Source organism: Talpa europaea (assembly GCF_964194135.1).
Source record: "Talpa europaea genome assembly, chromosome: 7".
Taxonomy (NCBI): domain Eukaryota; kingdom Metazoa; phylum Chordata; class Mammalia; order Eulipotyphla; family Talpidae; genus Talpa; species Talpa europaea.
The window spans coordinates 42,254,337-42,271,744 of NC_140074.1; the positions used below are offsets into that span (position 1 = coordinate 42,254,337).

At 38.6% G+C, this 17,408-nt stretch overlaps 1 protein-coding gene across 1 annotated transcript in view; it reads right to left on the minus strand.

Annotated features, from left to right (window-relative positions):
• Nucleotides 1-17,408, minus strand: part of TRPM6 (transient receptor potential cation channel subfamily M member 6) — a gene marked incomplete at both ends in the record, with an annotated part of 105,579 nt that overhangs the window by 65,800 nt on the left and 22,371 nt on the right. The window contains 8 exons of the mRNA XM_084239203.1: nucleotides 1,175-1,275; nucleotides 1,391-1,463; nucleotides 2,893-3,016; nucleotides 4,336-4,504; nucleotides 5,606-5,777; nucleotides 7,357-7,481; nucleotides 9,690-9,903; nucleotides 13,301-13,478. Coding sequence (XP_084095329.1) covers nucleotides 1,175-1,275; nucleotides 1,391-1,463; nucleotides 2,893-3,016; nucleotides 4,336-4,504; nucleotides 5,606-5,777; nucleotides 7,357-7,481; nucleotides 9,690-9,903; nucleotides 13,301-13,478 — 1,156 coding nt within the window. The remainder of the gene's footprint in view (nucleotides 1-1,174; nucleotides 1,276-1,390; nucleotides 1,464-2,892; nucleotides 3,017-4,335; nucleotides 4,505-5,605; nucleotides 5,778-7,356; nucleotides 7,482-9,689; nucleotides 9,904-13,300; nucleotides 13,479-17,408) is intronic.

Consider the following 17,408-nt stretch of genomic DNA (forward strand, 5'->3'; position numbering starts at 1 on the left):
TAAAATCTATCCAAACAAATAAATCAAAATGGCTTACCTCTCATATTCCCTTTCTTAGGAGTTTACTGAAAGACGTATGTCATCAAAAAAAGGAGTAAACCAAGAAAGGGGAGGATAGGAGGTACAGAAAACACTCTTAACAGGAAGGAACCCCAAGAAGATGAGGAATGACATTCCAGCAATAGGAATAGTCTATGACCAGTCCAGACTGCAGCAGGGAGGACCAGAGACAGACATATTGAGAGGTCTCCAAAACTGGTGAATCACATAACTATGTGACTTATTATTTAGAAATACAGAAATTTGTAATTGTTAGCACTTTCCAGAAATTATCAAAAGTATTAGGCTGTTACAAGACTGGGTACCACTGTGTCTTTAGTAGTCTTTCAGCATCACATTTGTTCTTTTAAACAATGTGAATGGGGCCTCCCCAGTGGCGCAGCGGGTTGAGCACAGGGCTGTGAAGCTGTCCGCAGCCTCTGCAGCGTCAGTTCAAATCCTGGCCGGCCAAGGAGCTATCCACATGGCGCAGCAGACCTCTCCTGTCTTGCCCCCTGCTCTCCTCAGCAGTGTATTTAGATCCTTCTGCCTGTTCTGCTCCCTGCTCTTTCTCTGATGAATCCTCTCACCCTCCCACTCCTCTGGCTGGTACCCCAGTGCTTGTATAAGTAAATAAATCTTTTTTAAAAAAAAGTGAATGTATTCATTTGACTCAAAAATAATCTGCATACAGTATGGTCATGACTGTAAATTTTTTTAATGAAAGTTTAAGTGTGATTATCCTTAGTACTATGGGTCATCTCTCTTCTGTTTCCATTTATTTCTATTGTGAGCATGTATTACATTCTAATGCAAAAAAAAGAAAAATTTTAAACAGCAATATAAAAATATGCCCATTCAAAAAATAAAAAAAAACCCTTCCATTTTGGCTTTTTTTTTTTTCCAATGTCCTCTGTCAGCTTCAATTAGGCTGCAGAGTCAGAAGAAAAAACATATTTTCAAGAAGGCAAAGTAGATGAGAGAAATGTCTTAGCTATCCCTCGGCACCCAGCCATAGTTGCCACTCTGTACCCCTCCTAAGCCACTCTATTCCTCCTCCAACTTCCTCTTTCTATCCTTCCTAAAAAACCGAAACACAAAATATTGTTCCCAAATAACTTCATTTCATTTATACCTGCCAATGTTGCCCATAAATTAGGATATGTTTCTTGGCAATGTCCACTCTGTCCCAAGCCATTGCCAGATTTAATTGTTCCGATGCTGATAAATTTGTACCTAGGATATACAAAAGGAACAACCACATATTATTTTCAAAACATCAACATAAAAGCACAAAGAGCCATGGAATGTGAAAAGAGAGGCACAATAGTGACCCTATTCTGACACTCACCCTTTAGCAGAGCTGTTAGGATTGCCAAATCAAGATCTTGTGATTCCTCTGAATCAGCATCAAATATGGTAATCTATAACAGTTCAAAACAGAAAGCCATACATTTTGGGTACTAGCAATGAAATGTTTTAAAGTACCAACAAAATTCACTCTTGAGCTAGTGAATTGAGAAAAATATTCATCAAAATACACACAGATTTAATTTTTAAGACAAGTAAGGACTTTATTATTTTAAAAGGTCACCTGTTATAATGAATAGATTCTAGTCTTTCCAAATAATAATATACTATTCAATACAAAAGAGCCAAGACTAGCAAGTTCTAGCCCTAGATATGTCACTAACTCATCGTTCTTGGGTAAATATTATATGGCCACTGAGTCTCAGGTTCCTCACTCAAAGGAGAAGGGAACCCATTAAATAATCTCTAAGTTCACATAAACATTTTTAAAATATTATGCTTCTACAACTTCACATGTTTGTTCCCTCCCCTACAGCCTATGTGCATGAGTAAAATCAACCTTCAATTGTACAGTAGCTAAGGAGCTAATTCCTGAAATACACAAACCCTTAGCTGCTGCCTCCAGTTTAAGCCTGACCATCGCATCACTCACCAGCTACTCTGCTTAGAGACAGGAGGAGGCAAACATAAGGGTGATCATTTTATCATGCTCTTTTCTTAATTCACTGAATATTGTAAAAATATAAAATGGAGTAGACTATGGACAAAATTTCAAAATTTCAGAACTCAAGTTTTAGTTCTACTATTTTGGAATGACCCTACTAGTAAATCACTTAAATTCTCTATGTTTCAGTTTTGTCCTCACCAAAAGTGAAATAACCAATCAATGCCATATTGAACTCACACATGGGGCTATTTTGATAAGAAAACAAATATTTGAAATCACACTGTTACTTGTAGATATGTCTGTTGTTACTATTGTTGTTATTAAATGAACTAAAATTCCCAAAGGGTTTTTCACATACTGAGCCATGTTTTGCCAAAACTTGCTCCAATGGTTTTTTTGAAGGCAAATGACTATATAGTACCAAATCTTGTATGATTTAGTTCAGTTTTTAAGTTCTAGAAAAATCACTGTAAACAACGGCATATCTGCATACTTACTATAATTTTCAGCTTTAGATCATCGTGGTCATTGACAATATTGATTAAAAATCAGCCAGAAGAGATATAAAGATATAAACCTACTTTACCTCAATAAACATAATTTGGAAAAAGTTTTTGATGAAGTATCTCAAAACACTAAAATCTTTTTCTGAATTGAAATGCTTTTTCCCAGATACAGTTGGGAATTTATTTATAAGGCAAATTTATTTATAAGAAGTAAATTTATTCAACTAAGGATAAAATTCTGCAGAGCTAGCTAAATACAATCAAGACAAAAAATGCAAAGTGCCATTCTTTTTAAAATTATGAAAATAATATTATACTTGTTGAAAATTAGGATTTAAGTTAGTTGAGTCATCAATTCATCATACTCACAGAATCCCTATGCACCATGCATTCCATCAAAATTTGAAAAAGGTGCTTGGACTGTTTAAGACTAAAGTTGAAAGTTTTCTGAATCATGCATATGATCTCCTCCTTCACCTGAGGACGGAGGGTCCTGAGAGAAAGATAAATGGTTGTGACTTGACACATGCAGAAAAGGGAACAAACCAGCAACAACAGGACAAGAAAACCCTTTTACCCATGTAATAAGCTATCTTTGGGCAGTTCTGCTAAGAGAGCAAAAGAGCAGAAAGCAAAGGAAAGCAGCAGTCTCAAGAGAAGTCTGAATTTGACTGATCTGTCATGATGCTGGAGAGAAAGCAAGGGGCCAGGTTCTTGAGCTGACAGATTTTCAGGGTGGGACTGTGAATTATGGATATTACATTATCAAAAGGATATAAAACCCAAAAATGTTTAAAAATCACTCACCTAGGGTGATATTAGGGAATCGATGGGTTTGAAAGGATAAGGAAGGAGGGCAGAGCATGAAAGTAGAGGGCAGAGTGCTACAGGGGAGAAAACTTATAAGGTAGGAAACATCACAGAGCAGTGTAACCTAAGTAGTTTGTAAATGTTTATTAAGTAACTAGAGGGGTCCACATTTTAGCCCATAGACACTGTATTTACTCACAGTAAAAATATCATGCTTTTTTTTTTAAGATTTTTATTTATTTATTTATGTATTTATACAAGCACTGGGTACAGTCGGAAGCGTGGGAGGGTGAGAGAATTCACCAGAGCCAGAGCGGGGAACAGAACAGGCAGACCGAAGAAATACACTGCCGAGGGGAGCAGTGGGCGCGGCAGGAGAGGTCTGCATGCCACGTGGGACCCTCACCAGCGGCCGGGGATCGAACTGGTGCTGCAGAGGTTGGGGGCAGCTTCATAGCCCAGTGCTCAACCACTGCGCCACCAGGGGAGGCCCAAAAATATCATGCTTTAATTTAAATTGGGAGATATACACTGGATATAGGCATGGCAAGAAAAAAACTACCTTCCTATCTGAGAAGCAGAAATCATTAAAACCTCAAAAAGGGGATCATACACTATGTAAACTTCAATTTCCCCAACTCCTGTTTTTGCTTTTTTTTTTTTATCACTGGCAAGCAAATTTGAAGGTAACCCAGGGTCAACACTGGCAACCTTCCTCACTGAAGGGTTCTTGTAGCTATAATGGCCAATTGCACAAACATCTCCCTCACTATCCCCTGGAAATGTTTTTTTCCTGAAGCTCAAACAAGGCCAAGTGTCCTTGATAGAGGCAGCTAAGGAAATAGTAACTTGCATATCTTTGATGATACATTAATGGTATATTAAAGATTCTCAAACCCTGTCCTCCAAGCATACCTGGCCCATTCAAAGGCACAGCTTAACATACTAAAATCGAGAAACAAATAGTCACCATAGTTTCATATATCAAAAGTCAAAACTCACCCTTCATCAGCTAGGTGTTTGTGAGTGAAGGCCAGGAGGTCAGCAGCCCTGCCTGTCCCTTCACAAACCACCACTGGATCTTTGTCCTTCACGATCTCCCACACTGAGATGATGACATTGGGACCTCCTTCCACCACCAGCCCCACTACAGGCACACCTTGTCTTGAGCCTATTTCAGATGATAAATGGTATCAAATTGTTACAAAGATTCCTATCTTGGCAGATCAGCCATTTTGATTGCCAGGCACAAACTTTAATTACCATGGGTGCGTTACTTACACTAGCCCCCTTTTTCCTCATTGACCCAAGAAGCTATCTCAAGACCAAGAAGCCATCTCAAAGAAAACAAAATGATACAACAACTCCCAATGTAGCCATCACTGTTCTCCAAAAATGCTCAACTTTTGTCAAAGCAATCAACTTCTAGTGGTTATTTCTATAACCAATGGGAGGGGAGGGGGTGACCAATCCTCAAAGACTTTACATTTCAATTTATTTCACCTTTCGCTTTTTGAATTTGTTATCATAACTATATACTACTTTATTAAAGTAAGGAAGACAAAAGAGAAAGACCATGGAGTCATACTTTTTTAAAGTATTAAGTTTAAAAAGTCATAGAGTGATACACATACTATACTCCTATTCATGATATTTAAAATCATATACATAAGTATACTTTTTATATAAATGTAAGCAAAGATCAATATGACTAGCATGTTATAAAAATGACCATCCATTCTGCACCTCCTCTTCTCTTTCATCTACAGAGAAGACCAACATGGCCATCTCAAGGTACCACTCCCAGCATAACACAACATCGATTCCTCCAAATCCCCTATTTCTGAAAGCCCCCTGTGGCCAACCCAACCACCTTTGAAATGTCTTGCCTGACTGTCAATGTTCATATCCCTATGGCCCTCAGGCTAGCCTCCTTGCTGCTTCTCAGTCATTTAAATTCCCACAACCTTATTTCCCCTCCTTCCTCCCTCTATCCAACCCTAGGGACTCTGCAGGTTCTGCTATATTCTCCACTCTTCCAGGAAACCTCCCCCTCACCACACTGTCCCTTGAAGATTTCTTCCTCTTTCCCCACTATCACCCTCAACTCCACATCACCTTACATCCTGTTTTCTTCCACCCATGGGTTCACATATGTTAACTTACAGCAGGGATCGGCTAAACCCCCTACTCTGTACAGATAGCAACAGAGGACCTTGCCTCACAGCAGGCCCCAAGCCAGGTTCTGTTGGCTAAGCCATATAGTACTCACAGCTGTGTATTTTCTGCAGAGAGAGGTATTTTTCCAGGTTCCTCCTGAGCTTCATCTCATTTCCATACTTGCCCACAGTTCCATCATCAGACAAGATGAAGTGGGAGTGCATGCTGTTGAGAGTGGTGAGCTTGCTCAGGGGGTTGCCCAGAGTCTGGTACAGGCACACCACCTGCGAGACAGCCAGGAAAAGGAAGAGTCAGAGCTCAAGATCCTCCACAAGCTCAGCTGCTCCATGGGCAACTCTGTGTGCTAGAGTGCTCTGCTCAGGGTTAAGGCCTCTGACTTGCTACCTAAAGCAGCGCTTCTCAAGCTAGGTGTGATGATCGGTTGGGTTTCTTCAATTTCCCTTTTGTTGTGGATCAACATGTGGTCTAGTATGTGGCTGGGCTATATACATACATAGAATTTGCTTCAAATGGGGCAGAGAGTGGGGAACATATAAGGGAATAGGTGAAATAAAATTGGCTCTGAGTTTGTATCTGTTGAAACTGGAAGAGGTACACAGGTAATTATGATTCTTTCTCTATTCTCTACTATGTTTGAAATTTTCCAAAAGAACATTAAAATAAGCCACAAGGGTGCGTATATCAATTGACATCAAGAAATAACTATGTTAAATAAGTAAGCTTAGAAGCAGATTCATATCTGAGGGCTTCCATTATTACCTTTTTTTTTTTTAACACAACAAACTTCTGTTTTACTATACATAGAAAATATTCTGGAGTGATATACACCCAAATATTAATAGCAGCTTTCTTCTTTCATACTTTTATGTAATAGCTGAGATTTTTATAAAAAATACACATTCTTCTATTTTTAAAACAATTTTTTTTAAAGATTTATTTATTTTTTATTTATACAAGAACCAGGGTACAGGCCAGATGCATGGGAGGGTAAGAGGATTCATCAGAGACAGAGCAGGGAACAGAACAGGCAGACTGATGAAATACACTGCTGAGGGGAGCAGCGGGCATGACAGGAGAGGTCTGCCATGCCATCTGGGACCCTTGCCGACTGGCCAGGATCGAGCCAGTGCTGCAGAGGCTGCGGGCAGCTTCACAGCATGGTGCTCAAGCCTGTACCACCAGGGGAGGCCCAAAAATACACATTCTTCTTATAAACATTCTTAGACATGTCCATTTCCTTAGAAACACGGGAAGATCAGATCAAAGAATCAATACACAGGAATAAACAAAGCAAAGAGGGATGAGGGAAGAGAGAAAGAAAGGGCCAAACCACAAGTGTCCCTTTTTTTACTACTTGGAAACCATGCCAAGAAGCTTGGAATTTTCACAGAGAGTAGCATGATCAAATTTTAATTTATAAGAATCATTCTGGCTATTGTGTGAGAACAGACTATATATAATAATAATAAAAAAAAGGATGGGAGTATGGAAGGTTATTACAATCATTTGGGTGATAGAAAGTGGTGGCTTAGTCCTATTCAGAAATAGTGGAGTTCATGAGTAGAGGTCAGATTCTGGGCATATTTTTAAAGTAAAGCTGAGATAATTTACTGATGGATTGGTTTTGAGGCATGAGACAGAGATTACTCCAGGATTAGTTCAGGGTTTGGGGCTTGTGCAAGTGTAAGGATGGGATTGTCATCCTCTAAGACACAGTACAGGAGGTAGAAGGGAGTAAGCAGCTGGTTTTGAGATGTCTATTAGATAGCCACAGAAAATGCTAAGTTTTGGCAATCAGATACATGTTCATTTCCTTTTGTTATGAAAGGATTTTCTACTTACATCTTTTCCAATAAGATCTTTCTGGTTCTCAATGACACCCCAAGGAGGGATTCCAACTGTTGAGATTTTTCTCAAGGTCTGGGAAGAGTGAGCTTTCAGGGCATCCCCAACATGTTTGGACACTCCTATGAATGATCAATTTAGAAGTCAAATTTAACTCACAAATCATGCAAAACACCAAAACTGCCGGAAAGACAGAAGTAGGCAAGTAAACAAATGTATGCAAAAGGCCATTATTAGAAAAAGTTGCTGACCCAGTAGAATCAGTTCTGATAACTTGGCTCCTCTACTCCCCGCTAACTTCTCTTCCTCTTGTGCTTGACCTCTCTACCTGAACAATTCTCTCCTCCAAATGTCTGCTTACAACCTCAGTTCTGGGACATTTGGCCTGACCAGAACATCCTGCAAGCCCAGCACTAACATCATCATCATACTGAATTTTTTTTTTTTCTCTAACCTTCTCTACTGTTCCAGCACAGCATTCTGTAGTACGTCCTTTGCTTCAGTGGGGCAAATTAACAGCTTTATATACACACATTTTCAAGAGTTAATATACTTTGCTTACTCACCCTTTCATCCACAACATCTATCCAAATGCTTTATACAGAGTAGATTTTAAGGTTTGTGGCATTCAATTTAAGAAATGTCAAAAATTCATGCCAAAAATTGTTTCATTAGAGTTGAGAAGCATCTCAAGAATAGGCAGAAGCTGGTAAGCAGGGCTTCTCAAATTTAAGTATACACAAGAGTCATCAGTGGATGTTGTCAAAATACAGATTCTGATCCCACCAGTCTAGGGTAGGACCTGAAACCTATATTCCCAATAAGCTGACAGAGGAGACTGATGCTGCTAGTCCAGAGACCACTCTTGAGTAGTTAAATGCTAAGGAAATGTGGCTGAATAAGGCAGATGCAGATTATTATTTAAGGACGTTCCAAGTATGTCTCATTTCTCATTTTTTTTTGTTCACATAAACTATTTCAGTAGTCTTTATATTATTATTATTATATTTGTGTTCCTTAATTAAACAATAAGTAATATAAAACATGTGATAGTTAGTTATTCAAAGAAAAGGCCTTGGCCAGATCTACCTTTTTCTGAACTCTGCAAAATTTCTGCCTCTTTTTCAACTGGAAGTAAACTAAGTATTGTACATTGGACTTAGGACTCTGCTACCTTCCCTTTCTTCCAAGAATGTGAAGCAATAATTATCTTACCAAATGTACAAGGAGAACTCTGAGGTTATCTATTAGTGACAAACCAAATACCATAGGTTTTATTTTGCTTTGTTTTTTCAATCATTTGCTTCCTTTATGCCTTTTCAGTCAAAAGGAATTATTTGGTCAATAATTTGATAGGTACTGCTGCGTGTGCTGGTCAATGCTGAGGCAGATGTGAACACCCTGAGCTCACAGACAGAGTTCATAAACAAACTAACCGTACCTGGAAGGCAAAATATAGACATGCTACAAGTGCCACAGACAGTAAATGTTATAGACATTGAGAAACAAAAGTGAGCAATTTTACTCTGATGAGAGTGATTCATGGTGTATCGGCATAGAATGTAGACCTTAAAGGATGGGCAGAATTTCATAGGACATATTAACTAGGACATTCCAAATCAAAAGAGGGAGTGGTGAAAGGAAGATGGCAAACTACAGGTTAATAACAGATTGGTAAAAGAGGAGGGTTTGTAGTGCCACTGTATCTCAACCCTAGCTGCCATTAAACAACCTTAAGAAACTCCTACTTAATCAGGTGTGGACCTAATGCATAAGTATTTTTTAATAGCTCCCCAAGTGATTCTTAACATGTAATCAGTTCATAAACACTGATTCAAGGAGCAGGGTTAGGAATTCAGAAGCTATCTAAGGTTCATGAAAGAGAAAAGTCAGTGATAGAGTAAGTGGAATGGCAATTATGTAGTTAATTATCTCCTCAAGGCCAATCTGCCCAACACAACTGTTGCACTAGTCACTGCCTTCCAATGTCAGGGCACTGGACCATGGCTACAAGAGTTTAGTTAATGCCCATGACCCTGAACTGCACACTTAAATGGACTCAGTGCCCTTTATAACCTCCTGCAGTCAGAAGCTCATAAAAGACTATTTCCGTTGCCAGATGGAGTGTATTTTGATTAAGGTAAAAACATTTCAGGGAAGGCCTGTGACTCTTCTGGGTTTGTTTTCCAGTCATGATACTCTTCATCTTTCTGCTTCACCCCAACACATCCCAGGGTGCTAGAGAGCAGAGATCAGGTGCTGCACTGCCTGGTTCACACTTAGGAAGAGGGAATTTAAAAGAAAAAAGTGAATTAAGAATTGTGCTTTACCTGTGTTAATGCCTTCAGTTATTATCCATGCTCCTGTTGTCTTTGCAGCTTTAACTAAACCTTGGCTGAAGATCTCTTTAAGTTTGGAGAGCATTTTAAAGTTCTGGATACCCCCATGGACAGAGATCACCAGCTTTGGCAGTTCCATCTTCCATTCTTTCAACATTAAATGTAACAGATGATCCAACTTTGTATCGTAAGAAGTTCTAATATACTGGAAGACAGGCACATTGACACATGTTTATAACATAGGGAAAACACTCCAGAGAGAACACAGCAGGACAGTAACAATAACCAAAACTTGAAAGAAGAATCAGAAATCTTTTTCAAAATAATGGAAATATTTACTTTAAAAGGATCCCACACCCCTCTTTAAGTTCCTTCTGGGAATTACAAGTCACAGCAGGAAGACTTCCTCTGGCTTTCAAGGTTGCCCCCCAATGTACTCTAGAAGGTATGACATGAGGTAGAAATACTTCAAAATGGCAAAAATCACTACGCCAGCAAAGCCATTTTAAAAGGTTTTGATATATAGGTAAAATGGGTTTGTTTGTTTTTTTTTACAAATACTATGGCTTTAACTTACTTGACCATGTTGTGTGTTTCATAATTTAAATTATTATAAATTTTACCTTCCTTTATATAATGATTCCTCTACATGCATTTAGAAAAACAATGTAATTTTTTCCCTAAAAGTAAATACTTTTCACAACAGATCATCTTTGACTAGTTAATGTGACCAAAGGAAAGATGAGGGAGACCCATGCCAGCAGGCAACCTCAGAGTCATTCTGCCTTTTGCCTAAAATTGCAATATGACTAGCTTTCTTTTTCTAGCAAGATTCAATTCACAAGGAAGGAGATAGTGCTGCCACCACAGCCACATACAAACCATGAAAATCACACTGAGATTAGTTTGCCTTCCTCAAACACAAGCCAACAAACAGCAAAAATAAGTTGAATTTACAGGAAGAAATAAGGACAATAGAATCCAAAAACTGTAAAACTTGACTAAAAATAACTAAAGGTAAAGATCTCTGAACATAGGCAAATAGAAATTATCTGCACGATCTGTATGCTCCAGAATCTGATTAACAATTTTAAAACAATAACAGTCTATCTTTGAACTTCTTAAAACATAATCACTCTAATTCATAATTAAAATAGAATTCCTGAACATAAGGATGGTGCAGCCATGGGGAAAGGGAGTAACAGCGAACAGAGGGCCTCCCTGGTGGTGCAAGGGGTTAAGCACCACACTATGAAGCAATCTGCAGCCTCTGCAGCATGAGTTTGATCCCCAGCCATCCAGGGAGCAACCCACATGGCACAGCAGACCTCTCCTGTCTTGCCCATTGCTCCCCTCAGCAGTGTATTTCAGTCAGTCCGCCTGTTCTGTTCCCCACTCTGTCTCTGGTGAATCCTCTCACCCCCCACATCTCTGGCCTGTACCCCAGTTCTTGTATGCATAAATAAATCTTAAAAAAAAAAACTGTGAATGGAGGGATAACTAGGATTCACTTCACAAGGGAGGAGACAGTGCTGCCACCACAGACTTATAGCAAGTTAAAGAAGCAGGAAAAAGTACAAGTTGACATTTGTGAACTGATTTGCTTTGCTCTGAATAATGAATAAGGACACAGGAGGCAATTATGGTTTAGCTCACCTTCTTTCTACCCAAAATCTTTCTCCCAAATCTCCCTCTTTCAAATACAAATCTTTTAGTCCTCAAAGACATTTCTCCTTAAGATTTTAGGATAAACAAACCTGATTAACTAAATTATTGGCACTAGAGTCTTTTCTCCCAAAGGCTAAAAGCAGACACAGCTAAAGGTTAATGATTCTTTCCCTTCCCCCTTATTTTAAACTAACTCCCTTAGAATCCTGCTGGCAAAGATTCATCTCCCAATTCTTTATGAAATGAGGTAGGAGGGATAAACAACTGAGAAGGAAAAGACAGTGGAGGAAGAAGAACAATCAGCTCCCACAAGCCTTCCTACTCCACTGTAAACCTGATACACAATTCTGGTCTTAAATTAAAGGATAGTCTCTTCCTTTCTCAGCACTCAAATAAAATGCATTCAGGTACATAGGAGGTAACAGGAACCCAGTGCTGAACATAAAATGTATTACTGATCTGATCTGTCTAACCACATTTTCAGCTCTCCTAAATGCACCATATTCTCTTTGACCATCACACAAGCTGTCCTTAATGCCCAGAATGCAAACTTTCCCTTCTTCCTCACCAGATACCTCACATCATTCATCTTTCCAATCTCTTTTTAATGATACCTAAAGGAAGATGGCTTCCTTAATACACACACCACCACCACCACCACCACCATGAGGAGTTAGCCTTTTCATTCTCTCCAAGAACCTTGTTTTCCCTTTTCAAAGTACCCCTACCTCCTGTGGTAATATATGTCCTATTTTCCTCACCAGTCTATAAGCCAAGCACATGAACATATACTCTTTGGGGCACAGCAAAGTGTGGGCACCCAGTAACTATTTTTTTAATAGATGGAAAGTGAGTAAATGAAGATGATTATGAAGGACATAAAATCAAAAGAAGACTAAAACCTCAGGGGAAAAAATTACATCAAGCGTTCTATAAGAGTTTCCAAAAGAGGGCCTCCCCGGTGGCGCAGCGGTTGCGCGCTGAGTTGCGAAGCTGCCCGCGGCCTCTGCGGCGCAGGTTCGATCCCCGGCTGCTCCCCGGCCACCGGAGGAGGGTCCCACATGGCGCGCAGACCTCTCCTGCCGCCCGCTGCTCCCCTCGGCAGTGTACTTCGGTCCTTCTGCCTGCTCTGCTCCCCGCTCTGGCTCTGGTGAATTCTCTCACCCTCCCGCGCTTCTGACTGTACCCAGTGCTTGTATAAATAAATAAATCTTTAAAAAAAAAAAAAAGAGTTTCCAAAAGAAACGGAAGAGAAGTGAAGACTGTTATTCTGCCAACTAAAGAAAGCATCACACAAAGTTCATTGTGAGAGAATTAATAGTAGGAAATCTAGATTACAAAGAACACTGTATGATGAACTTCTGTTATGATTACACTACTAGGAAATGTTGCTTCAAATCCATCAAACTAATGGCCAAACTCTAGAATGTAACAGGTTCTAAGCTTTCCTATGGTAAGTACCCAGAATTTTCTCAGGAAAAGTTGCCATAATAAAGCAGTAGTAGGTGACTAACATGCTCAAAAGAAAACACCCCAAAAATAGTTTACCAGTCAATACAATACAACTCACCCCAATATTATCATATCAGACACAGAAGAAAAACTGATCCACACGAGAGTCTCTTCCCACAAGAGAGTCAAACAGCCACAATCTACTGGTTATTGCTGTGGCCATGCTTCAGCTAAAGCATGCTGTAAGGTGATAACTTTTTTACATTCCTTAAGAAAAGGCAGCCCTTCAGCAACTTTCGCAAAGTTCAGTAAGTCATTGATTATCTTTTGCAGAGGTCCAAAGTTAAGGGGAAAAGGTCAGTCAAATAAAGAACAATCTGCATCATACTTAGGAAAGGTACAATGCCCTGCACATGATACAATTTGGAGATACATTTCATCTTTTCTTAAAAACCAATGAAATAATGGGGTGGTAGACAAACCTTGGAGTGGTAGGTGTGTTCTCCATCTTGGAAATTAATAGTGCCAAAGGTATCTGTAGGGCTTTTTCTTGTGTGTTTTTCGACAGACCATTGTTCATTTTCATTACCATTGGCAGCTGAGGTAGTCCAAGCATGATCTATCCCATGATGGTCTCCAATAAATCGCCCACAGCTACACCTTAAATTTGGGATAAAAAACAATTTCAAAGAGAAAACATTTCAGTTTTCAATGGTAGTATATAGATGACATAATCTAAAAGTTTTTAAATTTCACATTACGATTTATAATATGGGTTTCCTCTAAGTTTAGAAACCCTTCAAGTAGTTCTCTCCCTTGGCAGTACATTAGAACCATTTCAGGAATGCTTTTTAAAAACACTAAAAATCCCTTCCACACCCATGTCCATAGCAGCATTATTTACAATCATCAATAACAGAAGCAACCCAAGTGTTCAAAAGACAAATGGATAAACCAATGTGGCATATACATACAAAGGAATATTATTCCATCTTAATAAAGTTAGAAAACTCTGTGATAAGCTAAAACATGGATGAACCTTGAGGACATTATGCTAAATGAAATATGATAGTTGTAAAAGACAATATTACAGAATCCCACCAATATGTTGTACTAGTGTAGTCAAATCAGCAAAGACTGAGAATCGAATGGTGGTAGACAGGAGCTGGGAAGGAGGGGGCCAATGAGGAGTTATTGTTAATTAGACAGTTTTTCAAGATGAAAAAGTTGCACTAAAATGTGATTATACTTAACACTATAGATCTAGACTATATACTTAACACTATAGATCTAGACACTTAAGTATGTGCCATTTACTTTATGTCAGTTATGCTTCAATAAAGTCATTAAGAAGGAGTCTGGCAAAATAGAGTAAAAGTAAAAATGCCAGCTCCCTTTTTCCACACATTTACAATAAATGATATGAAATAAAGACAACAATCCCTGGAGGATAACCAGATGACTATTGTATACACGAAGAGGGACAATATAGCAGAGAGGGTAGGAAAAAACGGAAATCTGCCTCTCTGTGGTTGTTGAATGAAGTGTCCATGGCTGCATCAGGGATGTGAGAAGCCAGGAACAGACCTGGGAGTGGGGAGGCACACATAGTCAGTATACAGGACAAAGATCTACCTCCAGAGAATAGTAGGAGTAGGGGAGCAGAGACTTGAAGTAGAACACCAGGTAGATGTTATATTGCCACATAGTAATCGGGCATCCAGAGTTAAACAGTTAAACACCCCTAAACAGAGGAGTTTGAAGGCAGCTGATAGTCTTGGTAATCGTCAGTGTAATATCTATATAAGGAATGATTGTCAGCTTGAGCTTGTATCTCCAAGTCTCACTCCAACTGGGGGCTAAAGCCAAGATAGCAACTCCATACAGTGAATACTGACATTAACCAGAGTTTAATGCAGGTAGACTTTTAACAATAGGAGCAAGCACACCAGGAAGACGGTAACCCCCTCCAGGCATTACAATAATTGAGTGATGATTGAGAGAAGTCTGCAGGGGATGCTGCTTTTTGTATAAAGTCACTAGCATAAACCTTGAGAAATATACTCCCCCCACAGTCTCCATTTGCCTGTAATCAGAACCTGGGCAGCAGCCTGTTCACAGTGGGAACCAGCAGCTCTCAGTTCTCTCAGTTCATCCTCCTCCTGCCTGCTCCATGGTCATAGGTCCAGTAAACTAGAGCTAAACTGGTCACAGATCTGGTAAGCCAGAACTGAACAACAGTAGAGAGGTTGACACTGGCCCAAAATTATTTGAAAAGCTTTAACTGAGGAATTGGCCTAGAGGAGGTGGTTATCTTAACAACAGTACCCCCCCCAAAAAAAAAAAATCTCAAGTAGCTGCAGAACCTCAGGAGGATTGAACTCTAGGTACTCACTAGTGATACCATCTAATGCCCTGCTGCCCAGCTCCTATCTCCCTCCCCTTGCAAGCATTATAGCATAGACAAATGCAGAGGTGTCAGACTATGAAGTAAGACACCTAAAGCCAACTTCCTAGATAAAGAAATAAAGCTCTTTGTTTCAACTGATAAAAAACTAAAATGAACAGCTAGAGAAAAATATCACAAATGATGGAACAAACAAATAAAAGAAATCCAAATCGAGCAGATTTGCATAACTTGCTTGATGAGGAATTCAAGATAGTGACACTATGCTTGTGGAAACAAGAAAAACAAAGAATGAACAAAAGAAAGAATACAGCGAAGATAGAGAAACATTGATAATGTTTCAAACAGAATGAATGGATTTAAAGAACACCATAAATGACAGGAGGCATCAATAACATACAAACACAGACAGCTGAGATGAGATAGCCCTGGGAATTATCAAAGACTTTAAAAATGCTATTATAACTATGCTCCACGAGGTAAAAGTAAATACATTTGACATTAATTAAAAAATCATTCTCAGTAAATAATAGAAGCATATAAAAAGAGTCAAGAGGAAATTTTAGCATTGAAATGCATCACATTTAAATATAAAATTTGACATTTCTGTTCACATAGATGGAGCCAGAAGGGATTATGCTAAGCGAAATAAGTCAGAAGAAAAAAGATGAATATCGCTGGTTTCATTTATATGAGGAATATAGAGAAACCGAAACAAGGGCCAGGAAAAAGACAAAATGCGAAGCATGCAGCAAGGGAGTCAAAGGAGGGAGGGGTCATAGGAGGGAGGAAAGAGCACAAAGGACTGTGATGATGGATACAGGTGATGTGGTGGTGGGAGAATTATGGGGACTTCACCTGCAGGTGAAATCAAATACTACCCAAAAATTAACAAAGATTTAAGAAAATAAATAAAAACCATGCCTTTCAATGAATGAAGTGAAGAGGAAAGAAGCCACCTTGTCACCCAGATATTGATTGTTCTGATGATTCAATGCCTCATGATACAATAAAACCAGGAAAATTTTCTCCAATAAATAAATAAATCCTGAATGATCTCAATTTTAGAATGAAGACAATAAAGAAAAACATTCATGAACCTCAAGATAAAGTAATAGAAACTATTCAATCTGAAGATAGACTGGAAAAAAAAAGATAAAACAAAAATAAACAGAACCTCAGGAAGGAACCTACAGGAAAATATCCAAAATCTAACATTTGTGGTAAGTATAGATATGTGAAGAAAATATATCTGAAGAAATAATGATCAAAACCTCCCCAAATTCAAAGAAAGATGTATCTATAGATCCAAGAAGATCAGTGTACCCCAACCAGGGTAAACACAAGAACTTCACATGCAGAAAGAACATAATCATGGCACTGAAAGCAAAAGATAAGGTAAAAAAAAAAGTTAGAGAAAAGCTGGAGAAAATGATATACTATTTATAAGATATTAGTCTTGAATTTTTGGAGATTTCTCCTCAAAAATCATGGAGGATAGAAAACTAGAACAATTTATTTAAAGAACTGTCAAACCAGAATTCTATATCATGAAAATATCCTTGAGTATAGATCATTTCTAGTGGGAAGAAAACTAAAAAATTCATCACCAAAAGGATTTCTCTAAAGGATATACAGGAGTTCAATAAAATACAATAAAGACCACTTTTTTCATTATAGTCTTATGTTTGTTTTGAATTTTAGCAAAATTTTAAATAATCGCTATAGAGAAAAAAGCATTCGAGGAAAAGGTGAAAGAGGTTAACCAAGTGGAAACTCATCTCCCAGTATTAAGCACGGAAACATGAACCCAAAAATTAATTATGTTAAAGTTCTAACCCCCAATGTGACTATATTTGCAGATAGGCCTTAAACAAAGTTTAAAATTTGAATCACTATTAAAGGTTATATTGCACTAAAGAGTTCATTTTGCCCACAAGTTTGTATAATATTGTAATTATAACAAGTATACATTGGATCTTTATCTCTGTTTCTTCACTGGGCACCAAAAAGCCTTGGGGTTTCCTGAATAGTAAGAGTAATAAATGTGCTGGAAGTCAAATTACAAATGCCAGTGATTCAATCAAGCCAAGCATACCTATTTAATGAAGTTTACATAAAAACCCAAAAGGATGGGGTTCAGAGAGCTTCAGGTTGGTGACCACTGAGGTGCTAGGAGAGTG